Genomic DNA, 24,803 nt, shown 5'->3' with positions numbered 1-24,803 from the left:
AACTGCTAAAAATTTTATATCAGAGGAGTACCAAGATGAAATATCTTCTAGAGGATTTTTTTTTCTTACAACTATGTATAAGATAGGGACAGATAGTGGAATTATGAAAACATGCAAGAAGCTATTACAATAGTCAAGGAATTTGATAATAAGGGCCTAGATGCATATAACAAAACTGAAAAAATTGAGACATTTTACATATGAAGAAATCAATTCTTAGGAAGTTTTAAACTTAACCAAGATTACCTGACTAAATAATTGGTGAACTTAAGACTCAAACTTAGATGATTCAATGACAAATTCAATGCTCTTTCACTATTTCCGATCACCATGCCCTGTATCACATAGCTAATTGTGTCCATGGACTGTCTTATTAGGGGCTACATACCTTATTTTTCTTTATAAATTCCCAGAAATTAGTTCTAGAATTTACATATAAAAGGCTATTGAGGCATCTTTCTCTAATTTAATGGAATCATTAAAATGAGAAGGATTGAAATAAAAATTTATGAAAAAAGTTTATTCTATTCTAAAGTTCTACATTCCTATGATCCTTAATACGTACATATAAACAAGACACACAGCAGAAAACTACCATTCACTCGCACACAAAAGAATTTCAGGCATTCTCATTTATACATATACATATATATGTGTGTGTATATATTTTACACAAATATTCTCATGCAAACACATATGCAATCATGAAAACATTCATGAACATATAGATACATACAACTATAGAACACAAAATCATATTAACTGGTATGCAAACACATACTGACATATTAATGCCTCCAAGCCCTCATATATAGACATTTATATATCTATATATATATATATATATATATATAATTTTAATAGTTTTATTCTTGATTGCTGTTCTCATACCACAGTAATTTTCTTAATATACAACCTTATACCTAACTCTTAGTGCATAATAAAAATAATAATTTATAATAAATATAATAAAAATGATATATAATATATAATAAAATTATTTATAATAAATTAATAATAATGATGATGGTGATTATTTTGTTATTTATATCAATAAAAAATTTAAGCAAGACCAAATAACATGGAGAGTTAATTTAAAAGCACATATGACATTGCTAGCCTACTCTTAATCCTTAGGAAGTTCCCTGCCTTTGTATGAAGTAGGAATATAGACTCTCATTCACTCACCTCTCCCACCCTGACCCCACAGGTGTGGTACCGTTTTGAAGTAGCTTAGGAAGAATCAAATCAAGACTCTGGTATTTCACATTCTGACAACTAGCTTCATTTTGCGTGTTTTGTTTTGGTAGAAATGGATCATGATTAAGGCTGATAGTAGAACAAGGTTCCAAAATTTAGGATTGAAGTTTGTATTGGAATTGGGATTACAATTAAGATCACACTCCTTCAGAGTGGAGGTTGACTTTAGGGCCCAGGATCAAGCTCTGAGTCTGGATTGTGTTCAAGGCTTGGATGGGATTCTTAGGATTGAAGGATGCAGACAATGGATTGTGAGAGGAGCTTCCCTCTCCTCCATGGGGAGACCAGGCAGAATGGTCTCTCCTTATTGGGAACCATAATATTTATGAAATTTCTATTGCTCCTTGGAGGTAGAATATGGGGATAGAGGAAGACTCCTTAGGGATCAAATCTCTTGAGCAACCTATTTGGTGCCAGCATCAGTGTTGACCCTTTCATGGCCAAAGGCATGCAAACACAATTTTAAACATTCTGAGATTTACACATCCAGTCGAAACCCTAAAATATATACAGGCATGTATATGGTTCCTTTATGCATATGGTATCTAAAGAACATATTTATATAACACCAATTAATATATATCCCAACATTCATATAAACATGAACACACATGTATAAAAGACTAAATTATAGGCTTATACATAAAAGCAAAAGAATATATTACTGTTATATATATATATATATATATATATATATATATATATATAATTTGACAAATTAATAATTAAATCAAGTAAAATGGCACATAAAGTTAAACTCTAAGAGGCAGAATTAGTACTGAATGAGGTCTTATTACTTGAAAGAAATGATTATTAAATAACCAGCTGTTGGGGATATCCAAGATATTTTTCCTTTTTCCTTTTCCCTCATTCAAAGGTCAATCTTTCAAGGACATCTCTGACCTTGCTCAAAAATTTGCCTTACATATCTAGGTTAAAATTGTTGCTCCACCTGAAAACTTACAAAAAACTTTAAAAAGAAAATGTATTTTGAATGAATTATGGTTCATTGTGTTCTACTCAGGCTTTGGTGGGAGGTAGAGCCTTTGTCTAGATTGCTCAAGGTTGGAAGTATAAAAGTGATATATTCAGTCATGTTCTCCTAATCCCTCATTAGAATAGGCCCACCTCTCATTTTAATTTTCATTCTTTTTATTAATTGTTAACCAATCATTTTTGATTGCCGTCTTTCAAGAATGCCCAAATGCCCACCCTGAGGTAGCTAGGTGGCTCAGTAGATAGAGCACCAGCCCTGAATTCAGGAGGACTCGAGTTCAAATCTGATGTCAGACACTTAACACTTCCTAGCTGTGTGACCCTGGGCAAGTCACTTAACCCCAACCTCAGAAAAAAAAATGCCCACCCTTCCAAGGATATATAAGCATCAAGAAGCTGTCATGATTCATCTTTGGTTTAGGAAAGTAGGCCAAATGACTATCTTTTTATTACTCACTGGCATAATTAAATTATTAAGTATCTAAAAACTATGTTTCTTAAAGTTTATATATACCACAAGCTTAAAATACACATGATGAATTTGTGTTATTGAGGTCCTTGTTATTGGAGTCTCTGTGATAAACAGAGTATGTATTTTTTAGGCCATTTGAAAGTATGGATATATATTTTTAAAAAGAAGTCTATAGATGAATTACCTTTTATCTTCTCTTTCTGAAAAAAATACTTATTTTTAACTTTTATTTTTTAAAAAATGAGCTCTAAATTCTTTTCTTCCTAACCCACTATCCATTCTGAAAGCAATAAATGTAATATTAATTATAAATGTGAAATCATTCAACACATTTCCATATTAGCAATGTCCCCCCCCAAAAAAAAAAAGCAAAAGAAATAAAGTGAAAAAGAATACACTTCAGTCTCACTCAGACTCCATCCATTGGATAGAATTTTCCATCATAAGTCCTTCAGAATTGTTATGGATCATTGTGTTGATAAGAATAGCTAAGTGTTCCACAGTTGGTCATCATCCAATATAGCCGTACCCTATCCATTGTTGTTTTTTGTAGTACAATAGTTATTTCTTCTTTTTTTATTCATTTTTCCAAATTATCCCCTCCCTCCCCCCACTCCCTCTCCCCGATGACAGGTAATCCCATACATTTTACATGTATTACAATATAACCTAGATACAATATATGTGTGTAAATACCATTTTCTTGTTGCACATTAATTATTAGCTTCTGAGGTATAAGTAACCTGGGTAGATAGACAGTAGTGCTAACAATTTACATTCACTTCCCAGTGTTCCTTCTCTGGGTGTAGTTATTTCTGTCCATCATTGATCAACTGGAAGTGAGTTGGATCTTCTTTATGTTGAAGATTTCCACTTCCATCAGAAAACATCCTCATACAGTATTGTTGTTGAAGTGTATAGTGATCTTCTGGTTCTGCTCATTTCACTCAGCAACAGTTTATGTAAGTCTCTCCAAGCCTCTCTGTATTCCTCCTGCTGGTCATTTCTTACAGAGCAATAATATTCCATAACCTTCATATACCATAATTTACCCAAACATTCTCCAATTGATGGATATCCATTCAACTTCCAGTTTCTAGCTACAACAAAAAGAGCTGCCACAAACATTTTGGCACATACAGTTCCCTTTCCGCTCTTTAGTATTTCTTTGGGATATAATCCTAATAACAGCAATGCTGGGTCAAAGGGTATGCACAGTTTGATAACTTTTGGGGCATACTTACAAATTGCTCTCCAGAATGGCTGGATTCTTTCACAACTCCACCAACAATGTATCAGTGTCCCAGTTTTCCCACATCCCCTCCAACATTCATCATTATTTATTCCTGTCATCTTAGCCAATCTGACAGGTGTGTAGTGGTATCTCAGAGTTGTCTTAATTTGCATTTCTCTGATCAGTAGTGATTTGGAACACTCTTTCATATGAGTGGAAATAGTTTCAATTTCATCATCTGAGAACTGTCTGTTCATATCCCTTGACCATTTATCAAATGGAGAATGGTTTGGTTTCCTATAAATCAAGGTCAGTTCTCTATATATTTTGGAAATGAGACCTTTGTCAGAACCTTTATTTTAAAAATATTTTCCCAATTTGTTACTTCCCTTCTAATCTTGTTTGCATTAGTATTGTTTGTACAGAAACTTTTTAGTTTGATGTAATCAAAATCTTCTATTTTGTGATCAATAATGATCTCTAGTTCTCCTCTGGTCATAAATTCCTTCCTCCTCTACAGGTCTGAGAGGTAGACTATTCTCTGTTCCTCTAATCTATTTATGATCTCATTCTTTATGCCTAAATCATGGACCCATTTTGATCTTATCTTGGTATATGGTGTTAAGTGTGGATCCATATTTAATTTCTGCCATACTAATTTCCAGTTTCCCAACAGTTTTTTCTGAATAATAAATTTTTGTCCCTAATGTTGGTATCTTTGGGTTTGTAAAAGATTAGATTGCTATAGATGTACACTTTTTTTGTCCTTTGTATCTAATCTGTTCCACTCATCTACCGTTCTATTTCTTAGCCAGTACCAAATGGTTTTGGTGACTGCTGCTACATAATATAGCTTTAGATCAGGTACACTTAGACCACCTTCCTCTGACATTTTTTTTTCATTAGTTCCCTTGCAATTCTTGACCTTTTATTCTTCCATATGAATTTTGTTGTTATTTTTTCTAGGTCATTAAAATAGTTTCTTGGGAGTCTGATTGGTATAGCATTAAATAAATAGATTAGTTTGGGTAGTATTGTTATCTTTATTATATTCGCTCGGCCTATCCAAGAGCACTGAATGTCTTTCCAATTATTTAAATCTGACTTGATTTTTGTGGCAAGTGTTTTGTAATTTTTCTCATATAATTCCTGACTATTCTTTGGTAGATGGATTCCCAAATACTTTATACTCTCAACATTTGTTTGGAATGGAATTTCTCTTTGTATCTCTTGCTGTTGCATTTTGTTGGTGATATATAAGAATGCTGAGGATTTATGTGGATTTATTTTGTATCCTGCCACTTTGCTAAAATTCTGAATTATTTCTAATAGCTTTTTAGCAGAGTCTTTGGGGTACTCTAAGTATACCATCATGTCATCTGCAAAGAGTGATAGTTTGATTTCCTCATTTCCTACTCTAATTTCTTGAATCTCTTTCTCTGCTCTTATTGCCGAGGCTAGCGTTTCTAGTACTATATTGAATAGTAATGGTGATAGTGGGCAAACTTGTTTCACTCCTGATCTTACTGGGAAAGGTTGCAGTTTATTTCTATTGCATATTATGCTTACTGACGGTCTTAAATATATGCTCCTGATTATTCTAAGGAAGAATCCATTTATTCCTATACTCTCAAGAGTTTTTAGTAGGAATGGATGTTGGATTTTGTCAAATGCTTTTTCTGCATCTATTGAGATGATCATATGGTTTTTATTAATTTGATTATTAATATGGTCAATTATACTAATAGTTTTCCTAATATTAAACCAGCCCTGCATTCCTGGTATGAATCCTACTTGAGCATAGTGTATTATCCTGGGGATGATTTTCTGAAGTCTTTTTGCTAATATCTTATTTAAGATTTTAGCATCAATATTCAGTAAGGAAATCGGTCTATAATTTTCTTTCTCAGTTTTCGATCGACCTGGTTTAGGTATCAGTACCATGTCTGTGTCATAAAAGGAGTTTGGCAGGACTCCTTCATCCCCTATTTTTTCAAATAATTTATATAACATTGGGGCTAATTGTTCTTTAAATGTTTGGTAGAATTCACATGTGAATCCATCTGGTCCTGGGGATTTTTTCCTGGGGAGTTGATTAATAGCTTGTTCTATTTCTTTTTCTGAAATGGGACTATTTAAGCAATTTATTTCCTCCTCTGTTAATCTAGGAAGCCTATATTTTTGGAGGAAGTCATCCATTTCACTTAAGTTATCAAATTTATTGGCATAAAGTTGGGCAAAGTAACTCCTTATTATTTCTCTAATTTCCTCTTCATTGGTGGAAAGATCCCCCTTTTCATTTTTAAGACTAACAATTTGATTTTCCTCTTTCTTTTTTCTGATCAGATTTACCAAAGGTTTATCTATTTTATTGGCTTTTTCATAAAACCAACTCTTGGTTTTATTTATTAATTCAATAGTTTTTTTTTTTTTTTTACTTTCAATATTATTGATTTCTCCTTTTAATTTTTGTATTTCAAGTTTAATTTTTGGTTGGGGATTTTTAATTTGATCTTTTTCTAGCCTTTTAAGTTGCACGCCCAATTTGTTAATCTTCTCTTTCTCTATTTTCTTCAAATAAGCCTCTAAAGATATAAAATTTCCCCTTATTACTGCTTTAGCTGCATCCCACAGATTTTGGTATGATGTCTCATCATTGTCATTATCTTGGGTGAAATTATTAATTGTTTCTATAATTTGCTGTTTCACCCAGTCATTCTTTAAGATGAGATTATTCAGTTTCCAATTACTTTTTGGTCTATTTACCCCTAACTTTTTACTGAATGTAGCTTTTATTGCATTGTGGTCTGAGAAGAAGGCATTTATTATTTCTGCCTTCCTACATTTAATTTTGAGATCTTTATGTCCTAATATATGGTCAATTTTTGTATAAGATCCATGAACTGCTGAGAAGAAAGTATATTCCTTTCTATTGCCATTCAGTTTTCTCCAAAGGTCTATCATACCTAGTTTTTCTAATGTTCTATTTACTTTTTTAATTTCTTTCTTATTTGTTTTGTGGTTTGATTTGTCTAAATCTGAGAGTGCAAGGTTGAGATCTCCCACTATTATAGTTTTACTGTCTATTTCTTCTTGCAACTCTCTTAACTTTTCCTTTAGAAAGTTAGATGCTATACCACTTGGTGAATATGTTTAGTATCGATATGGCTTCATTATTTATGCTACCTTTCAGCAGTATATAGTTTCCTTCCTTATCTCTTTTAACTAGATCAAATTATGCATTTGCTTGATCTGAGATAAGGATAGCTACCCCTGCTTTTTTGGCTTTACCTGAAGCATAATAGATTCTGCTCCAACCTTTTACCTTTACTCTATATGTATCTCCCTGCTTTAAGTGTATTTCCTGTAAACAGCATATTGTAGGGTTCTGATTTTTGATCCAGTCTGCTATCTGTCTCCGTTTGATGGGAGCGTTCATCCCATTCACATTTACAGTTAAAATTACTAATTCTGTATTTCCTGCCATCATATTATCCCCAGATTATGCTTTTTCCCTTGACCCCCCTGAACCCCTTCCCCAATATTTAATTTATAGACCACCCTTGTGACGTGCAGCCCTCCTTTTTTTTTTTTTAGTATCCCTCCCCCCTCCCTCCAATTTCCTTCACTTATTCTCCTTTTCCTTTTCCCTTTTCCTCTCCCCCCTTTTAATGAGGTGATAGAGAATTCTCTGACAAACAAATATGACAATTATTTACTCTTTGAGCCTCTTCTGATGAGAGTAAGATTTACACAATGATTCTCCTCCTCTCTAAATTACCTCAGATATGGTGTATTTTCTATGCCTCTTCCTGGGATGTAGTTTCCCTCTTTTTATCACTCCCTCCCCTTTTTCTGATACTACCCCCTTCCCTTTACTACACCCCCTCCTTTTTTTCTTTTATATCAGTAAAATCAAATTATCCATGCATCCTTTCTATATACCCACAACAGAGATATAGGTCCCAAGGGTTCTGTGTACCTTTTTTTATTTCTCTTCAGTCTTGTGGATGTAGATCAAATTTTTTGTTTAAGTCTGGTTTTTTTCTTAGAAACATATGGAATTCCTCTATTTCATTGAATGACCATCTTCTTCCATGGAAAAAGATGCTAAACTTAGCTGGGTAGTTTATTCTTGGTTGCAATCCTTGATCTTTTGCCTTTTGGAATATCAGGTTCCAGGCCCTTCTATCTTTTAATGTGGAGGCAGCCAGATCTTGTGTGACTCTTATTGTGGCACCTTGGTATTTAAATTGTTTTTTTCTAGCTGCTTGCAAGATTTTCTCCTTTGTGTGGTAGTACTGCAGCTTAGCCACAATATTCCGTGGTGTTCTTTTTTTAGGGTCTATTTCAGAAGGAGTTCGATAAATTCTTTCAACATCTACTTTCCCCTCTATTTCTATTATCTCTGGACAGTTCTCTTTGATAATTTCCTGTAAAATAGAATCTAGGCTCTTTTTTTTGGTCATAGTTTTCGGGAAGTCCAGTGATCCGCAGATTATCTCTCCTAGATCTATTTTCCAGGTCTATAGATTTTCCCAGTAAGTATTTCACGTTATTCTCCAGCTTTTCATTTTTTTTTTTTTTGTTTTGTTTTGTTTTGTTTGACTGATTCTTGGGTTCTCAATGGATCATTCATTTCTATTTGTTCCATCCTGAATTTTAAGGCGTTATTTTCTTCATTCACACTTTTTAGTTCTTTTTGTAAATGCCCAATTTCGTTTTTAAATGAGTTATTTTGCTCTATTGAATTTTTTCCATTTCCCTAATTTTTTTGAGAATTATTTTCTTTTTCCAATTCAGAAATCCTATTTTCTTGAGACTTTTTAACTTCTCCAATTCAGAAATCCTATTTTCTTGAGACTTTTTTATCTTCTCCAATTCAGAAATGCTACTTTCCTGTGATTTTTTTTACCTTTTCTAATTCACTAATTTTGTTTCCCTGCATCTCCTGTGAATTCTTTAGTTTTTTCCAACTCCAATTTCAGAACGTTGTTATTCTCTATCATAGCTTCTCTTTCCTTTCCCCATTTTTCTTCAAACTCTCTTAACTTTTTAATAGTCTCTTCAAGGAGAGAGTTAAGTGATGGGGAGCAGGAATCGTTCCCCTTTAGATTGTTATCTGCTGACTCTCTGCTGTTAACTTCCTTGGGGTTGGATACCCACTCTTTCTCTGTGTAGAAGGAATCTATAGTTTTTCTTGGCTTTTTACTCATACTTAAAAAATCTTTTGGGGTCTGTCCCTGGGGTAGGAAAGTATTTATTTATTTCTTTACCAGCTTCCTCCCAGACCGGATGGATGCAGCGGCCCCTGAGCCTGAGCTAAGAGAGAGCTCTGGGAGAGAGTTCCCCACCCCCTCCCTGGAATTGCCTCACAGGTGATCAGCACCGCTGTGTTCTAGCGGCTTCCCTGAGGTTTGAGACTGAACAGTAAAGGCGACTCAAAGCCTAGCCTATGTGTCCCGGTGGGGCGTGGATGTCAGCAGCAGATGACGTGAAAAGCCCCTGAGCTCAAACTGGAAGTGTCTGCCAGAAACCACGGTCCCTAGTTCAAAGGTTCCCCTTCTCTGGGACTTCCCGGGGCTGAGTTCCACAGCCTCCAGCCGAGCCAGGCACTATGAGTTACCACCCCCTTTTCAATCTCTTAACTACCTCCAGGTGAAAGCCTGGATTGCCTATGTCGGCCACACCCACAGTGCTGAGATCTGCTGAGTCACCCCTGGGATCCGGGAAGATCCAATCTGGTTTTAAATTTTAAGTTGGCTTGATTTCTCTTCTGAACTGCTGTATTATAAGCAGAGAAGAGCTAACAGCCTGTGCCAGATTCCTCTATCTCAGTGGCTTCTCTGATCCCAGAGCCCTCCCCAGCGCGATCGGCTCAGTGTGCCACTACCCCCCTGTCTGTGCTGGCCTTTCTTCTTCCTCCCCTGGGAGCTGACTTTTCCTGTTGAAACTCCAGATTCTCTTCAGCTGGTAAGTCGTGCTTCCAGTCCTTGTGGATTCTATCAGTCCAGCGCTATTTCTGAGGCTGATTATATCTAGTTGGTTGTGAGGGAAGAAAGGAGCTTACACAGTCGCATGTATCTTCTCCGCCATCTTGGCTCCGACCCCCTAAATATTTTTGTATATATAGGTACTTTTACTTTTTCTTTGATTTCTTTGGGATATAGATCTAGTAGTGGTATTGCTTGGTCAAAGGGTTTGCATGGTGTTATATGCCTTTGGGCATAATTTCAAATTGTTTTCCAGAATGCTTGGTTCAGTTTACAACTTGAATAACAGGGCATTAGTTTCCCAATGTTTGCATATCCCCTCCAATAGTTCTCATTTTCCCTTTCTATCATGTTAGCCAATATGAAAGATATAAGGTTGTACCTCAGTGGATTTAGTGATATGTTATTGTACCTCAGGGTTGCTTTAATTTGCATTCTTTAACTGATAGTGATAGAGAATATTTTTTTTTTTCATATGAATATGCCCTTTTCCTACTTCATCTTCATACCCTTAGTCACTTCTGGAAGTACAATAATGTATCACTAAATCCATTCAAATACTCTAGAGCTTAGCTCAGTACATATTAATTGCTTAATAAATGCTATATGGCAAATTCAAAATAAAAAAGTAAAATTACTGGAGTAATTAACAAATAATAAAAACCAAGAAGAGAAGTAATAATAAAACCATACATGGAGAACATAGTCAATAAAGAAAGTAAATGTCTAGAAATCTTAACTCAAGGATCTATATTTTATCTTACTAGTATCACTGATTCTTGATGGGATGTGGTTTAAAACTAAATTATGGATATGAAAGGGTATAAATCAAAAAGTACAGTATCAGGGAGGTATGACAATAATAATTTATGAGAAAAGACTAGGGAATTCATAAATCATAGATTTAATGTGAGTCATTTTACTATGGTATAGCAGCTTCCCCCACTCCAAACAAAGCAAAACACCTTAGGCTGAATTAGTAGAGTAGCAACCAGAACAAGATAAGTGATAAAAGTGATAATCCTTTTATATTCTGCCCTGGGTATATTATAATCAGATCTCAGAGCTGCATTTGGAGAATGGTGACTATCTGGAGCATGTTCTGAGAAATGTAACCAGGATAGTGAGAGATGTCTTATGAAGATTGATATGAAAGACACACAGTAAGACAGAGTAGAACATGGAACTTAATTTATGAGCCCTTAAACCTCTCTCAGACTCATTTTCCTCATCTATAAAATGTACTTAAAATAACTAGGGAAATTACCTCACAAGATTATTGGAAAAAAGTGTGGAAATGATGTATGCAATGTACATTGCAAACCACAAAATGTTAAAGAAATGTGAGCACTTGTTAATGTTATTTATGGAAGGAATTGGGTGTGTTTAACTTTCAGAAGAGAAGACTTGGGATAATATGATCATTTTATTCAAACATACACAGGATTGTCAAAAAGAAACTTCTTCTTGGTCCTAAAAGAAGACCAAAGAATACATGATATATTAGCTACCACAATGTATCTTATTTGAATTGAGGCAACAATCTGTCTGTTATTCTCCAGTTAATCTTGGGGCTTTCAGTTGCATTACCTTCATAAGAGTATGACAAAACTAAAAGAAAGATGATAGAAAAATGGAGACTTCTTTTAAAACTATAGTTACTTTATTTTTATTTATGGAATAAAGCATTCCTATAATAGAGTATAACACAAAAAAGATGAATGTACATGAAACTGCAAATCTATTATATAATTTGGTATTCCTCTTAAATATAAAATTAAGTTATCATGTAAATATTTTTTATTTTCCCCCACCCTAAAGATGGCTACCATTAGACTCTAATATGTATGTTATAAATTATGTATATATCAATAGTATGTGTATATGTAACATGATTATATAAATATTTCTTTTTATCAGTTCTTTCTCTGGATGCAGATAGCATCTTTTCCTTTGGAGTTAATTTGGCAGTCAAAATTTATTCATTCAAAATTGTTCTTGAAACATGTATTTATTTTAGCCTTATCTCTGTAAATGGTATAAAATATTGGTCTATGCCCAGCTTCTGCCATGCTGAATTTTAGTTTTCCCAACAATCTTTGCCAAATAATGGATTTTTATCAAAAAATCTTATTAACACTTGTCAAATGCAAGGTTAAGATATTTTCTGCTGCAAATTATATGTTTACTCTGTTCCATTGATCTAGCTTTCTGTTTCTTAGTCAGTATCAGACAGTTTTGATAATTACTACCTTATACTATAGTTTAAAATCTGATACTGCTAAACTTTCTTCTTTTATATTTTGCATTATTTACCTTTTGTTTTCCCAAATTAAATTTATTATTGCTTTTCTAATTCAGAAATTTTCTGGTAATTTAATTGGGATGGCATTGAATATAAAAATTAGCTTAGGTAAAATTATCATTTTTATTATATTGATCCTGCCCTATCCCTTAAACAATTGATATTTCTCCAATTATTTTAATCTAATTTCATTTGTATAAAAAGTTTTTTTTGTTTTGTTTTGTTTTTACAATTTCATTTATATAGTTCCTTGGTTTGTTTTGTCAGTATACTCCTAGGTATTTTATACTGTCTAGAATTATCTTAAATGGCATATATCTTATTTATTCTTATAGTGTTTTGTCTGTGATATATAGAAATACTGGTGAACTAAGTGAATTTACTTTAAGTCCTACTACTTTGCTAAAATTATCAATTGGTTTATGTTAATGTTTTATTTAAGTGTTTGGGATTTTCCAATATATAATCATATGATTTACAAAAAGAGATAGCTTTATTATCTCATTGCCTAGTCTTTTATTTTTTTCTTCTCATTCCTACTGCTAGGACTTCTGATATAATATTGAATAATATTGACGAGAAAGGGAATAGTTATTTTATAGCAGAGATTACTGGGAAGGCTTCTAGATTATTCTGATGGTTTTAGATTTTTTTATTAATTTAAGGAAAAATCAACTTATACCTATACTTTTCAAATGTTTTTTAATAGCAATTGATTTTATACTTTATACTTTTTTTCTTTTTTGATGTTTCATTAGAAAAGGAGCTGAAGGCATGTGCTTGATCATTGAAATGAGAATGAATTAATTCCACAAACTTTCAAACTGAGATGAAGATCATCACCTGACCAGTTTCAGTTGTGAAAGGAATGGTCCCATAAATGTCTGCATCATATTCTACCCTCTCACTTGGAATTTTTAGCCTCAAGGACACTTCTTCTGTAAGGGAAGAGAGCATGAATCCCAAGAGAGTTCTGAGTCTCACATCATCACTGACTTTCACCTGTTCCCATTCTCTCCCTTCCCTAGAGTCTCAGATCACATTATAAATGAGAAATCAGACTTCCACCTGTTCCCATTCTGTCCCTTCCCTGGAGCCTCAGGTCAGACTATAAATGTAGTAAAGATAAACCTGTTCACATTGTGATAGGCAGGGAAAAGAATGTTCTGTGTACAAGGAAATTTTTTCAGCTACGTACTTCCCTAAAAAGGTCCAGTGAGTTCTGGGATCCTCCTGGGTGGATGAAATCCTTGGTCTCTTCTATTTTCTCCTGGTCCTATGATTGCATAGGGTAAGTCCCAGGGATGGAGCAATATTATGAAGATGGACATTGTAGAATCTCAAAGAAGAGAGTGAACATTGGATTGGAATCTGGGAAACCTGGTGAAATTCCAATTTTGTCACCACTTAATTGTGTGACCTTTGGTAAATCTCTTTCTCTGAGCTTTTCTATCTTGTGTGTTTGTGTATATGTATGTGTATGTGTATTGTGTGTGTGAAAGAGAGACAGAGACAGAAAGCGACAGAGACACAAAAAAAAGACAGAGAGAGAAACAGAAGTAGAGAGAGCCACACACAGAGAGATTGGATTAGATTAACTCCATTATTCCTTCTAATTGGGACATAATTGAAAGAGCTTGAAGAGGTGAATAGGGAAAGACAAAAATCTAGAGGATAATTCAGATTTTTGAAGACATCAATTTTCCAGAGTGAAGGAAATAGAAGCAGAAAGGGGACTGAGTATGAAATCCATCCTCCCAAAGTACTTAATAAAAAACATTTGTAATACTCTAAAACAAAATACTTTCACGATAACACTCTACTTGTAAAGTAAATAGTGGGGATATTTTATTTTATACCTAAACTGAGATTGAGAGAATAAGTGATTTGTCTCTTACTAAATAGCAAGTTTATGTCAGAGCCAAAATTTAAATCCATGTGTTCTTGACTCAGTATTCAGGAACATTTGCATTAAATCACACATGCCTCTTAGGATCATAGTTGATCTCTTGGATTTCTTTCATAAAAGCTAGAGTTCAGGTCAGATCTAACGCTGTGGAATAGGGAACATAATTTTGTAGCATTGAGAACAAACAGAAGATCTAGACCTGGGAACAGGGAGCAATGTTCCAAGAAAAGAAGAAATGCAGAAGATTAACTTTAAGTTGAGAAACCTTGCTTTAAAGTTACTTTCCACCTGAGGATTTAAAGATGTCAGAAAAAGAATGCAAGAAGAGGGGAATATCATGACAACCACTCAGGTAAGTATTGTACCCTGAGTGGGAATTCCACAAATAATGCTGATCAAAGTAGAATATATGTTATCCAACCTTTACAGGTAAAGAAATTTAAGCCCAGATATGTGACTTATCTAACGTTGCACAGATAAAATATATATATATATATATATATATATATATATATATATATATCAGAGCCAGGGTCCAAACCCAAAGACTTGAACCTGAAGGCTGGATCTTTTTTCAATTATGCTCTGTCATTATTTGGAGAGCTTCCAGAAATCAAAGGCTATCTTTATCTTCAACTATATACCCAGCACTCAGCATAGTTCCTGAAATACAATAAGTGCTTAATAAATATTTGCTGACTTTTTTCCAAGGTATGGGACCATATGAGATAGCTATCTTGTTGGAGGAAAATGAGGCCCAGAAAGAAAAAAAAAAGAATCCAGATTTCTAGATTCATAACCATTTCAGGGCTCTTTCTACTCTCCTCTTTCCCTGACCCCATTCTAATGTCCCATCCTCAAGTTTTAATAGCTCTACCCTGAAATTACTTTGTATGTATCTATTTATCTAAAATTTTAGATATAGTTTTTTCTTTTGAAATTCCATATACATATATATATATACATATATATACATATATATATATATATATATATATATGTATACACACACACACACACACACACACACACACACATAATTTCCTTAAAAGTATGGACTGCTTTATTTTTGGCTTTATATTTCTAGCACTAAAAAGTGTCTGCCAATTCATTTGCTGATTGATTAGCTGATCATTCATTTATTCTGATTTTTTCTTCACTGGGTTCCTAAGTCCTAGGTTTCCTTCTGGGTTTTTGTCTCTTTCATCACTTCTAAGATAACTTCCACTAAAAGTCAAGAGGAGTCAAGGATAGAGCCTGGGTGGATTAGTAGGATGGCATTTCAGATAGGACAGCTTGGTGTGACACAGAGAACATTAGCACTGGAAATCAGAAAACCACAATCCATATCTGGAATCTGATATAAATTGGCTGCATGACTTGAGGGCATAATTTTCTTCCTCTCTTAATTGAGTAACTTGATCTAGATCAGGAGTTTTCAAATTTATTTGGTCTCAGGACCACTTTGCATTCTAAAAATTATTGAGAAACCAAAAGGTTTTGTTTTTAGAAGTTAAAACCACTAAAAAAAATTTTTTTTTGTGAAAGTAATTCTGATCTTTTAGACATTTCAAAATGGTCTTGAGTGCTTTCAGGGGTTTCCATAAGACATTTGGAGAATCCCTGACCTAGATGCTCCTAAGTTTTACTTTCAGTTTTGATGTACTATACTTCTTTTGATTTTCTCCTTTTTGTGTCCACTCTTCTGCATTCCTGCTGAAAAATTAACTTCTTCATTGCTAGATATCAAGGTCTCTGCAACAGAAATAGATTTTCTAGAAGACTTTCCTGGTACCTTTTGGATCCTTGATTGACAAGCCACAAGCTCTTTTTTTCCCCAGAAGTGGTGTTACATTCAAGCCACAGCAGAGGGACAGCCATATTTTGACTCTGGTTAAAATGTCTTCTTTTAGCCTCTAATCTCTGTTTAGGCAGTCAGCCTAAAAGCATTAAAGATGTGTTAATTATGTGCCTCCTCTAACTCACTGTGATTCCTTTTGGGGTTTTCTTGGCAAAGATACTAAAGTAGCTTGCCATGTCCTTCTCCAAATCATTTTATAGATGAAGAAACTAAGGAAAATAAGTCTAGGGCTTTACCAGGATTACATAGCTAGTAAGTGTCTTAGGTCACATTTGAATTCAGGTTTTCCTAACTCAGGGCTTGTTATTCTATCCATTGTGCCACCTAGCTATTATGGGAAAAAAAAGACAAAAATATGTTCCCTGTCCTCAAGAAATTCACATTTTAACAGAAAAGGCAAAATGCAAATAAACATATACACATAAGATATCGACAATGTCAATGGAAAGTAATCTCATAGGGAAGGGGATGGCCATGGGATCTACTCTACTGAGGGGTTTGAGACAGGAAAAGACTGGGAAAAATCTGTCCTAAAAGGTGTGATTTAATCTGAGTCTTCAAGCAAATTTGGGAAGCCTGAAGCCTGAGGTAAAGGGGAGAGTATTCTAGAACAGAAGAAAGTTAGGGAAAAGGTGCATAATGGAAGAAATGGAATACTGAGGGCAAAAAATAACAAATAGAAGATAAATGGTAGAGTTTACCTAGGGAAGAATGCTAGAGAAGTCTGGGAAGTGCTCCTTACAGTTTGATTCTCACATTATTCCCAGGAAAATCCTTTTACAAAGACTCTCCACAATCTAACTCTGCTTTCAGAAAAACCACTAAGTTATTAACTAAACCCTGAGATTTCCTTATTATCATTGGGTTTATAATGCTCCCAGTGCACCTATATTCTAAGCTTAAGGTCTCCTGGGAAGAAAAGACTGTATTGGCAATAGTAAGAAGTAGGAGGGATGATGGGCAGAAGCCTTTCCTTGTTGCCAGTGACAGAGTGTACAGTGCTAAGGTCCTTCAGGAATTGTGTGTGTGTGTGTGTGTGTGTGTGTGTGTGTGTGTATGTGTGTGTATGTGTGTGTGTGTGTGTGTGTGTGTGTGTGTGTGTGTGTGTGTGTATTGAAGTGAGATTATTGGTTGGTTATGTTAAAGCTCAAAGAGAAAAATTAACTATGATTTATCAGTAGTGAATATCAATTTGAATTGGAGTTGGGAATAAATTAAATTATTCCAGATATTCTATTAAGCATTCCATGTTACCCCCTGAGTCATGTCCCATCTAAACATAAGGAGTTAATATGGATATAAAGCACAGGGTCTTTAATCCTTGCTAATAGATTTTGTGAACTTTTGTAGAATATACTCATCTAATGAAAAGAGACATTACTTCCCCAAGACAGGTACAAACACTATTTGTATTCAGTTGGTGAATGTGTCCAACATTCTGTCAGTTCTTTATCCATTATCTAGTACTACATAATAAGATAATACTGGAGAGCTATGAACTCACAATCCTAGTAATCAAGAACATTTTCAAGAGATCTGTCGAACTAACATTATGTATAAAGTTATTTTATGCTATTTGTTACAATTTTTCTCTATATCATAATTCTTTTATGTTTATATTGAAGTTTTCTTTTTCCACAGGATTTAAAGCCAAGTGATTATTAACACTAGGACTGAGAGAAGGAAATTGAAGGGGGATAGGGGACTTGTAACCAACCACTAAGTGCAGTAAAATAAGTCCTATTAAGGTTTTTTCAGGTAAGGAATACTTAAATTGTTTAGAGCTCTATAACACTGAATATAAGCCTTTAATTTCCACATTTCTTGATTCTTTTCTAAAAGGCTTTTTTTTCTGATCTCTCTGTTATCAAAGATCTGGCTGTGAAGATTTTTCTGGTCTCTATCCATGGGACTGTTCAATGTTTCACATCCCACCGTATTCCTCCTGACAGGGATCCCTGGCCTAGAATATACTCAGAAGTGGCTAGCTGGGCCCCTCTGCATGATGTACACAGTAGCTCTTGGGGGCAACACTATGATCCTGCTGGCTGTGTGGGGGGAATCCAGCCTCCATGCACCCATGTACTATTTTCTGTCCTTGCTTTCCTTCAGTGATGTGGCCATGTCACTGGCTACATTTCCCACTGTAATCAGAACTTTCTGTCTCAGTGCTCGGGCCATTGCTTTTGATGCCTGCCTCACTCAGATGTTCCTTATTCACTCATTCTCCATGATGGAGTCTGGCATTCTGCTGGCCATGAGTTTTGACCGCTATGTAGCTATCTGTAATCCACTGCGCTATGCCTCTGTCCTCACCAACCAGGTCATTGCCGGAATGGGTCTGGCTGTGACTGCCCGAAGCTTCATAACCCTCTTTCCCTTGCCCTTCCTCATCAAGAGGCTTCCCATTTGTAGATCCAATGTGCTCTCCCATTCTTATTGCTTGCACCCAGACATGATGAAGTTAGCATGTGCTGATATTACTGTCAACAGCATTTATGGGATGTATGTGCTTGTATCTACCTTTGGCCTGGACCTTCTTTTCATTATCCTCTCCTATGTTCTGATCCTGCGCTCTGTACTACTAATTGCCTCCCATGAGGAAAGGCTCAAAGCTCTCAACACATGTGTGTCCCACATCTGTGCTGTGCTCATCTTCTACATACCCATGATTGGTGTTTCCACTGTGCATCGCTTTGGCAAACACGCTCCTCGGTATGTGCATGTGCTCATGTCAAATATCTACCTTTTTGTTCCACCTGTTCTCAACCCCATTATCTATAGCGCCAAGACAAAGGAGATCAGACGAAGCATTGTTCGCATGTTTCACCGACTAAGAATGTAACCTACATGGATTTAGGAGTTGTCTACTACTCTGGAAGTCGTTAGTGCTATTGACATCATTATAATCCATAAACATTAATAAATGCTTATTGTGTGTAGCATATTAGGAAAAGAATGACTTATACAAGACTGCTTTGGCTGAGCTTATAGGCTAATAGGGAGGTAGGATACACATTTAAATGAATACTTAATCATACATGGGAGAATAAGTACATATCACATGAGTGAAATAAGAAATTAGTGCTTCAGATCTTCAGAGAAAGAAGACAGGAATGGTAAGGGAAAAAACCTCCAGGAGAAGTAGAGGAGCTGTTGCTCCACTATTGCTTTCATTATCATTCTCACAATCACCATTCAATATCATAATCACCATCACCACATCAATACCACAATCTTTTTGGTACTATGTGTAGCAAATGCTGAAACTGGAATACTATTTCAGGAAAATCATCAGTTAATACATACTTAGAATAGATACAAACTTATTAGCTCCCATTATAAATCAAGAAGTCTTCAATGATTCTATCCTTAGAATGAATGGATGACAGATCTATTTTCCTCATGATAGTAAGTGATAAAATTTTCTTATCTTGTTATACATATAATATGAATGTTATTAAGTATGTCATTTGGGTAATATTGGTATATCCTGTTCTTCAATTAGCTTCTAACATATATTTTTATTATTTGTCTATATTATATTTAGTTAGCTAGGTATATTTCCTGTAGTTATTTCTGTTTTTCCATTTTCATAAAGTTTGTTTTCTTTCATTTGTAGTAAATAATATAACCAAATGATTTATGTTTATGTATATATCTCTGTATGTTATACATATATATATGTGTGTGTATACATATATATATACATATATACACACACACACACACACATATATATATATATATATATATATATATATATATATATATACAGAAGGAAAAAAAAGAAATCCAACTCTCCTATTGGCCAAGAAACCAAAGCACATTCTAGTCAAAGTCTTAATATGAATTCAGCAAAAACATGGAGTTTGAAACTATGATCTTTTACATATTGATCATCCACTATTATAATAAGGGGACTAACCCATAATTTGGACTAACCAATGCTGCCAAATTGGGCATATCTTTGCCTAGTAAAATAATTGTAATGGTGAACAAAAAAGGGGAACTACTACATTTCAAATTTCTGTGTTAAAAATGTAGGCACTCCTTATCCTCAATTGGATGGGTGTGCCACATACATGAATTGAGCATCATGGGATTCAGAATGGATCTCAAATATTTTATATCCTTTCTCTATTACATCCATTAAATGATTTAATTTTGTGATTAGTGTGCTGGAGAGTTTTTTTCCCTTGATATCTTTATTTTTCTATATAATCACTATCATTTGTCAAGATAATCACCACATTCACTGATACAACCATTAGCACTAGCATGACTGAATGCTAACAGACATCTGCAGGAAAATATTGTTTTTTTATGAAATGAATTATCCTAACTATATTCTTCATATGCTCCCAAAGTTTGTTAGGAAAGACATAATTATAGATTTATATGATGAGAACATATAAAATGAACCACTGTAAGTAGAAACCCAATTATTTCCAAGCACAGTGCTCTATCTACCTGTATCCTTTAAAAGTTTTAACAGGGGGCAGCTAGGTGGTGAAGTGGATAGAGCACCAACCCTGAAGTGAGGAGGACCTGAGTTCAAATCTGGCTCAGACACTTAATACTTCCTAGATGTGTGACCCTGGGCAAGTCACTTAACTCCAAAATGCCTTAGCCAAAAAAAAAAAAAGTTTTACAGGATATAGTCCTCTGACTGAAATTTTAATAAAGTAGCTGAGATGCCATGTCCTCCTCCATCTCCTGGCTCCACTCCTAACTCTTCAGACTTTTTTATCTTTCCTCCAAATGCACAACTTCTTCCAATCTAACCCATTATTGCTTCATTTTAAGGGTTGTCTTTCCAATGGAATATAAATTCCTTGAGGATACAGAATATCTTTTTTACTTGTATTTTCATTCCCAGTGCTTAGTACAGTGCCTGGAACAAAGGAAATATTTATTTAATTAATGCTTGTTAACTTGAGTAAAATCTATACCTGGAAAAAAATGGAAGGCTAGGGGTCCTGGCTTTAAATCCTGTCTGTCTCCTTTTCTTCCTCAGAATTTTTTGATAACTGTTTCTCAATTCCCTTCCTGACGCCAAAACAGATTCACAGTTCTTTGAAGGCACAGAGTTCAAAGTTCCTACATTCTTCTGCATAACTTCCCTATCAGACTTTGTAGCTCATCAAGCTTTTCTCAGGGCTGTACAAGATTCATTTTGGATATTGGCTAGTTGTATGTTTTATTAGTTATTTACATACTATTTCAAGAATAATAATAATAGACATTTTAGGTCACTTTAAATTTTACAAAATAATTTAAATTCCTTATTTCATTTTAGTCTCCACAAAACACAGCCAGGTAATTATTATCTCTTTTATAGATGAAGAAACCAAATCACAGAGATGGATGTCTTCTTAACTTGCTTTTAAATTGAATTTTAATGAGCCAGAGTTGTATGTCAGCCTCTTTCTTTTCCAGAGTCATTAAATTCCAGGACCAAAACAAAAACCAAGATGAATATAGTGAAGGCTTAGGATGTAGTGAATGACCTTGGGATCTTCAATGTCAGACAAAACTCTAAGCTGTCCACAGGGCCTATTTCCATCTCCTCCTTCTCCAATTAAATTAAGTTATTCTCAATTGTTTATTTTGCTAGGAAAGTCTTTACATGCTTGAGATAGATATCCTCCTAACTAATCATCAGGTTTAAGATATCTTGGTCACCTTCAACCTCATTTAGCCTGTTTACAAAGATATTTTTACCAGGGTGGCACACAGGAAACAACTTCACAGAGCCACAGGTTAGAGTTAGGTGACAGGTCAACACCAAATACAAAAAATGACCCTGAAAAACATCATTCAGCCAGTCTTCACATCAGACATGATAGTCCTTCTGAACACTCCAGAAATGTATAGTAATTCACCCATGGTAGAGCACTTGGGATTGTTAATGTCAGAGATGAAGTCAAATCCAGGTCTTCTAGACTTCAAGTCTAATACTATTCACTATATGTGTATTATTTTGTTTATGCCCATTTTATGTACTTAGATTTGTAGTTGTGTAACTATATATATATATATATATATATATATATATATATATATATATATATATATATATATATATATATATATTCTAGAAATTAATTTTGAACTATGCCCTAAGGTTTATACTAGTGAACATATTCTTTGATCCAATAACAAAACTGCTAAATATGTATCTGAAAGAGATAAAAAGAGTGGGGGGACTAAAAAGTGGGGGAGGATTTATTTATATAGGAATATTATTATGGGGATTAAAATTGAAAATTGAGAGGATGACAATCAATTAGGGAATGGCTAAACAAGTTGTGGTGTGTGATTGTAATAAATATTATTTTGCTATTAGAAATTACAGGCAGGATGATTTTAGAAAACCCTGAAAAGACTTACATAAACTGATGCAAAGTGAAGTGAGCAGAACAAAGCAAATATTGTACACAGCAAAAACAATACCATGTGATAAAAAACTGGATAGAAAATAGTATTCATAACTAAAAAATCTTTGGAACCAAGTTCTTGCTCAGAAAATTCCCTGCTGGGAACTTTATTTTTATGGAAAAAATACAACCTGGTCTATGACATAATTCACATTATTGTTATCATTATTATTATTACATTACATTGCTGTAATAACCTGGGCTAGTGTGAAAATAATAGTATTATACAGAGAAAAATATAATCAAGTGGAAATCAATGCAAGAGTCTATGACTCAGAGACTTAACCTAATATGAGAGGCTGCTCAAAAAATTATGTTGTGACCCATATTCTCCAAGATATACATTATGTTAGTTAGTACTCATAAAAATGTCAGTCTTTGTACACATCAAAATCTTTGTACAGATATTATAAATCCAATACTTAAGGGGATAAGGAACTAGATGGGATGAAATTGTATGCAGTTGGTGTTTTATTTTCCCTCCAGTTTCTACTGTTCACAATTTAGTCACAGAAAATAATCTAATGAGTCTCCCATGGATCTAGACAATCTAGTAGAAATGAGTGCAAGAAAAGAATGAGATAATTCAGTGAATTTAACCTTTTATGAGGAGCCTATCTTCTCAGAACATAATGTCATGAGCCATATTCTCCAAACCATTCAGTATATTAAAGCTTACACAAATGATAGCCATTAGTGTTTTTTTTTCATATTTGATAAAAACCAATACTTAAAGTCACAATGAATAAGATGGGATGATTCTCTGTGTCCAGTGTTTTTTTATTTTTTTTCCAGCTTCTACTTTTTAGAGTTTATTCATAGAGAATAACTTGATGATCCTCCTACGGATCTCTTTTGTCTTGATAGAATAGATGACAGGATTGAGCATGGGAGGGACAAAGAGGTAGACAAGGGACATTAGTGTGAACACATATGGTGGTGCATATCTCCCATAACGGTGCACCATGGATACACCCACCATGGGCACATAGAAAATAAGTACTGCGCATATGTGAGATACACAAGTATTGAGTGTTTTAAGCCTCTCTTCTTGGGAAGCAATAGCCAGCACAGAGCGAAGAATAAGAATATAAGAGAAGAAGATAAGTGTAGAATCCAAGGCAAAGGTAGATATGACAATGCAAAGACCAAAGATATTATTAATAGTGATGTCCCCACATGGTAAACGGATTAGGTCTGGGTGCAGGCAGTAAGCATGGGACAAGATGTTGGCTTTGCAGAAGGGTAGACGCTTCAGGAGGAAGGGCAATGGAAAAACCACACAGAAACTGCGTATACCAATGAACAGGCTCATTTGTACAATTCGAGTGTCAGTGAGAATGGTAGAGTACCTCAGTGGGTTGCAGATAGCTACATAACGATCAAAGCTCATGGCCAGTAAGATCCCAGACTCCATGAAAGAGAAGAGATGTATAAAGAACATCTGTGTCATACATGCATCAAAGGCAATCTGCTGGATATGGAAGCAGAAAGTGGCTAATACTGAGGGCAGTGTGGACAAGGATACACCAAGGTCATTGACAGAAAGCAAGGACAAGAAATAGTACATAGGCTGGTGCAGACTCTGTTCTTCTTTGACAATGAAGAGAATTAGGCTATTTCCCACAATGGAGACAGTGTAGAGGACTCCAAGCAGCAGGAACATCCAATGTTGGGAGGCTTCAAGGCCTGGGAGGCCAGTTAGGGTAAAAGGAGGTAATCCTGTGCTATTGGCAGAACTTCCCATGCTGGGAATTTTTTTCAGAGTGCATAGTCAGATTTCATAGAAATAAAAAGAAAAGGTGGGTTACTATTGATAAAATTATTCAGTCTAGCATTTAAGACCTCTATAATCTAAAATCTCTATATTAGCATATACTTTTTATTCTAGTGAGTTAGGTCTCCTCAATCTTTCCTGTCCTTCACTCCTTGCCAACTGTCCCTTATCTTCTTTAAGGTAAATTTATCACTCAAGGCATCCAAGAAAATGTTCTTATTAACCTTAATCTATTAACCCTAATTTCTTGGCCACTCTGACGGATAATAATAAATGTTAACAATGTCAAATTATTATTTTAGTGCTTTGTTTGCAACTGTTGCCTTTATTCTTACAATTTTCCAGCTTCCTCATATCCTGATATATATTAAAGAACAGAGAGAAGAAATTTCTCTCCCACCTTTTTCCTCTAAGAAATTGTTGTCTAACCTACCTCAATTCTTCTTTTTTTCTTCATCTTCTTTGTCTTCATCCTCTTCTCCTACTACAAGTTTTTCTACACTTCCTTCTCTCCTTCCTTCTCTTTCTTTTGCCCATTCCCCTTCTTTTCTCT

The 24,803-nt window shown here is 34.6% G+C and overlaps 2 protein-coding genes across 3 annotated transcripts; one reads left to right on the top strand and one right to left on the bottom strand.

Moving 5' to 3' along the window:
• The first annotated feature begins 9,048 nt into the window (after window positions 1–9,048).
• Window positions 9,049–18,875, top strand: LOC141559920 (olfactory receptor 51I2-like). Of its 2 annotated transcripts, XM_074297574.1 has the most exons (2): window positions 9,049–9,097; window positions 17,974–18,875. In XM_074297574.1, exons 1-2 carry the CDS (start codon window positions 9,049–9,051, stop codon window positions 18,873–18,875), a joined length of 951 nt encoding a protein of 316 aa, XP_074153675.1. The 2 variants fall into 2 exon arrangements, with proteins under 2 accessions (XP_074153675.1, XP_074153676.1); XM_074297575.1 differs by lacking the exon at window positions 9,049–9,097 and having other exon boundaries at window positions 17,937–18,875.
• Window positions 18,876–23,278: 4,403 nt separating this feature from the next.
• On the bottom strand, window positions 23,279–24,220 carry LOC141559921 (olfactory receptor 51I1-like). Its single transcript, XM_074297577.1, has one exon. It carries the CDS (start codon window positions 24,218–24,220, stop codon window positions 23,279–23,281), a length of 942 nt encoding a protein of 313 aa, XP_074153678.1.
• Window positions 24,221–24,803: the final 583 nt, after the last annotated feature.

The sequence above is a fragment of the Sminthopsis crassicaudata genome, chromosome 3, assembly GCF_048593235.1.
Source record: "Sminthopsis crassicaudata isolate SCR6 chromosome 3, ASM4859323v1, whole genome shotgun sequence".
In the NCBI taxonomy this organism is placed as follows: Eukaryota; Metazoa; Chordata; class Mammalia; order Dasyuromorphia; family Dasyuridae; genus Sminthopsis; species Sminthopsis crassicaudata.
The sequence above is the reverse complement of the archived record's forward strand: the minus strand, read 5'-3'. Positions and strand labels throughout refer to the sequence as shown.

Bases quoted from the DNA above. Each gene is read 5' to 3' on its own strand.
- LOC141559920 (XM_074297574.1), top strand. From the start codon at position 9,049: ATGGGGAGCAGGAATCGTTCCCCTTTAGATTGTTATCTGCTGACTCTC. The intron at 9,098-17,973 runs GCTGTTAACTTC...CCACCGTATTCC, and splicing joins TTGTTATCTGCTGACTCTCT to TCCTGACAGGGATCCCTGGC.
- LOC141559921 (XM_074297577.1), bottom strand. From the start codon at position 24,220: ATGGGAAGTTCTGCCAATAGCACAGGATTACCTCCTTTTACCCTAACT.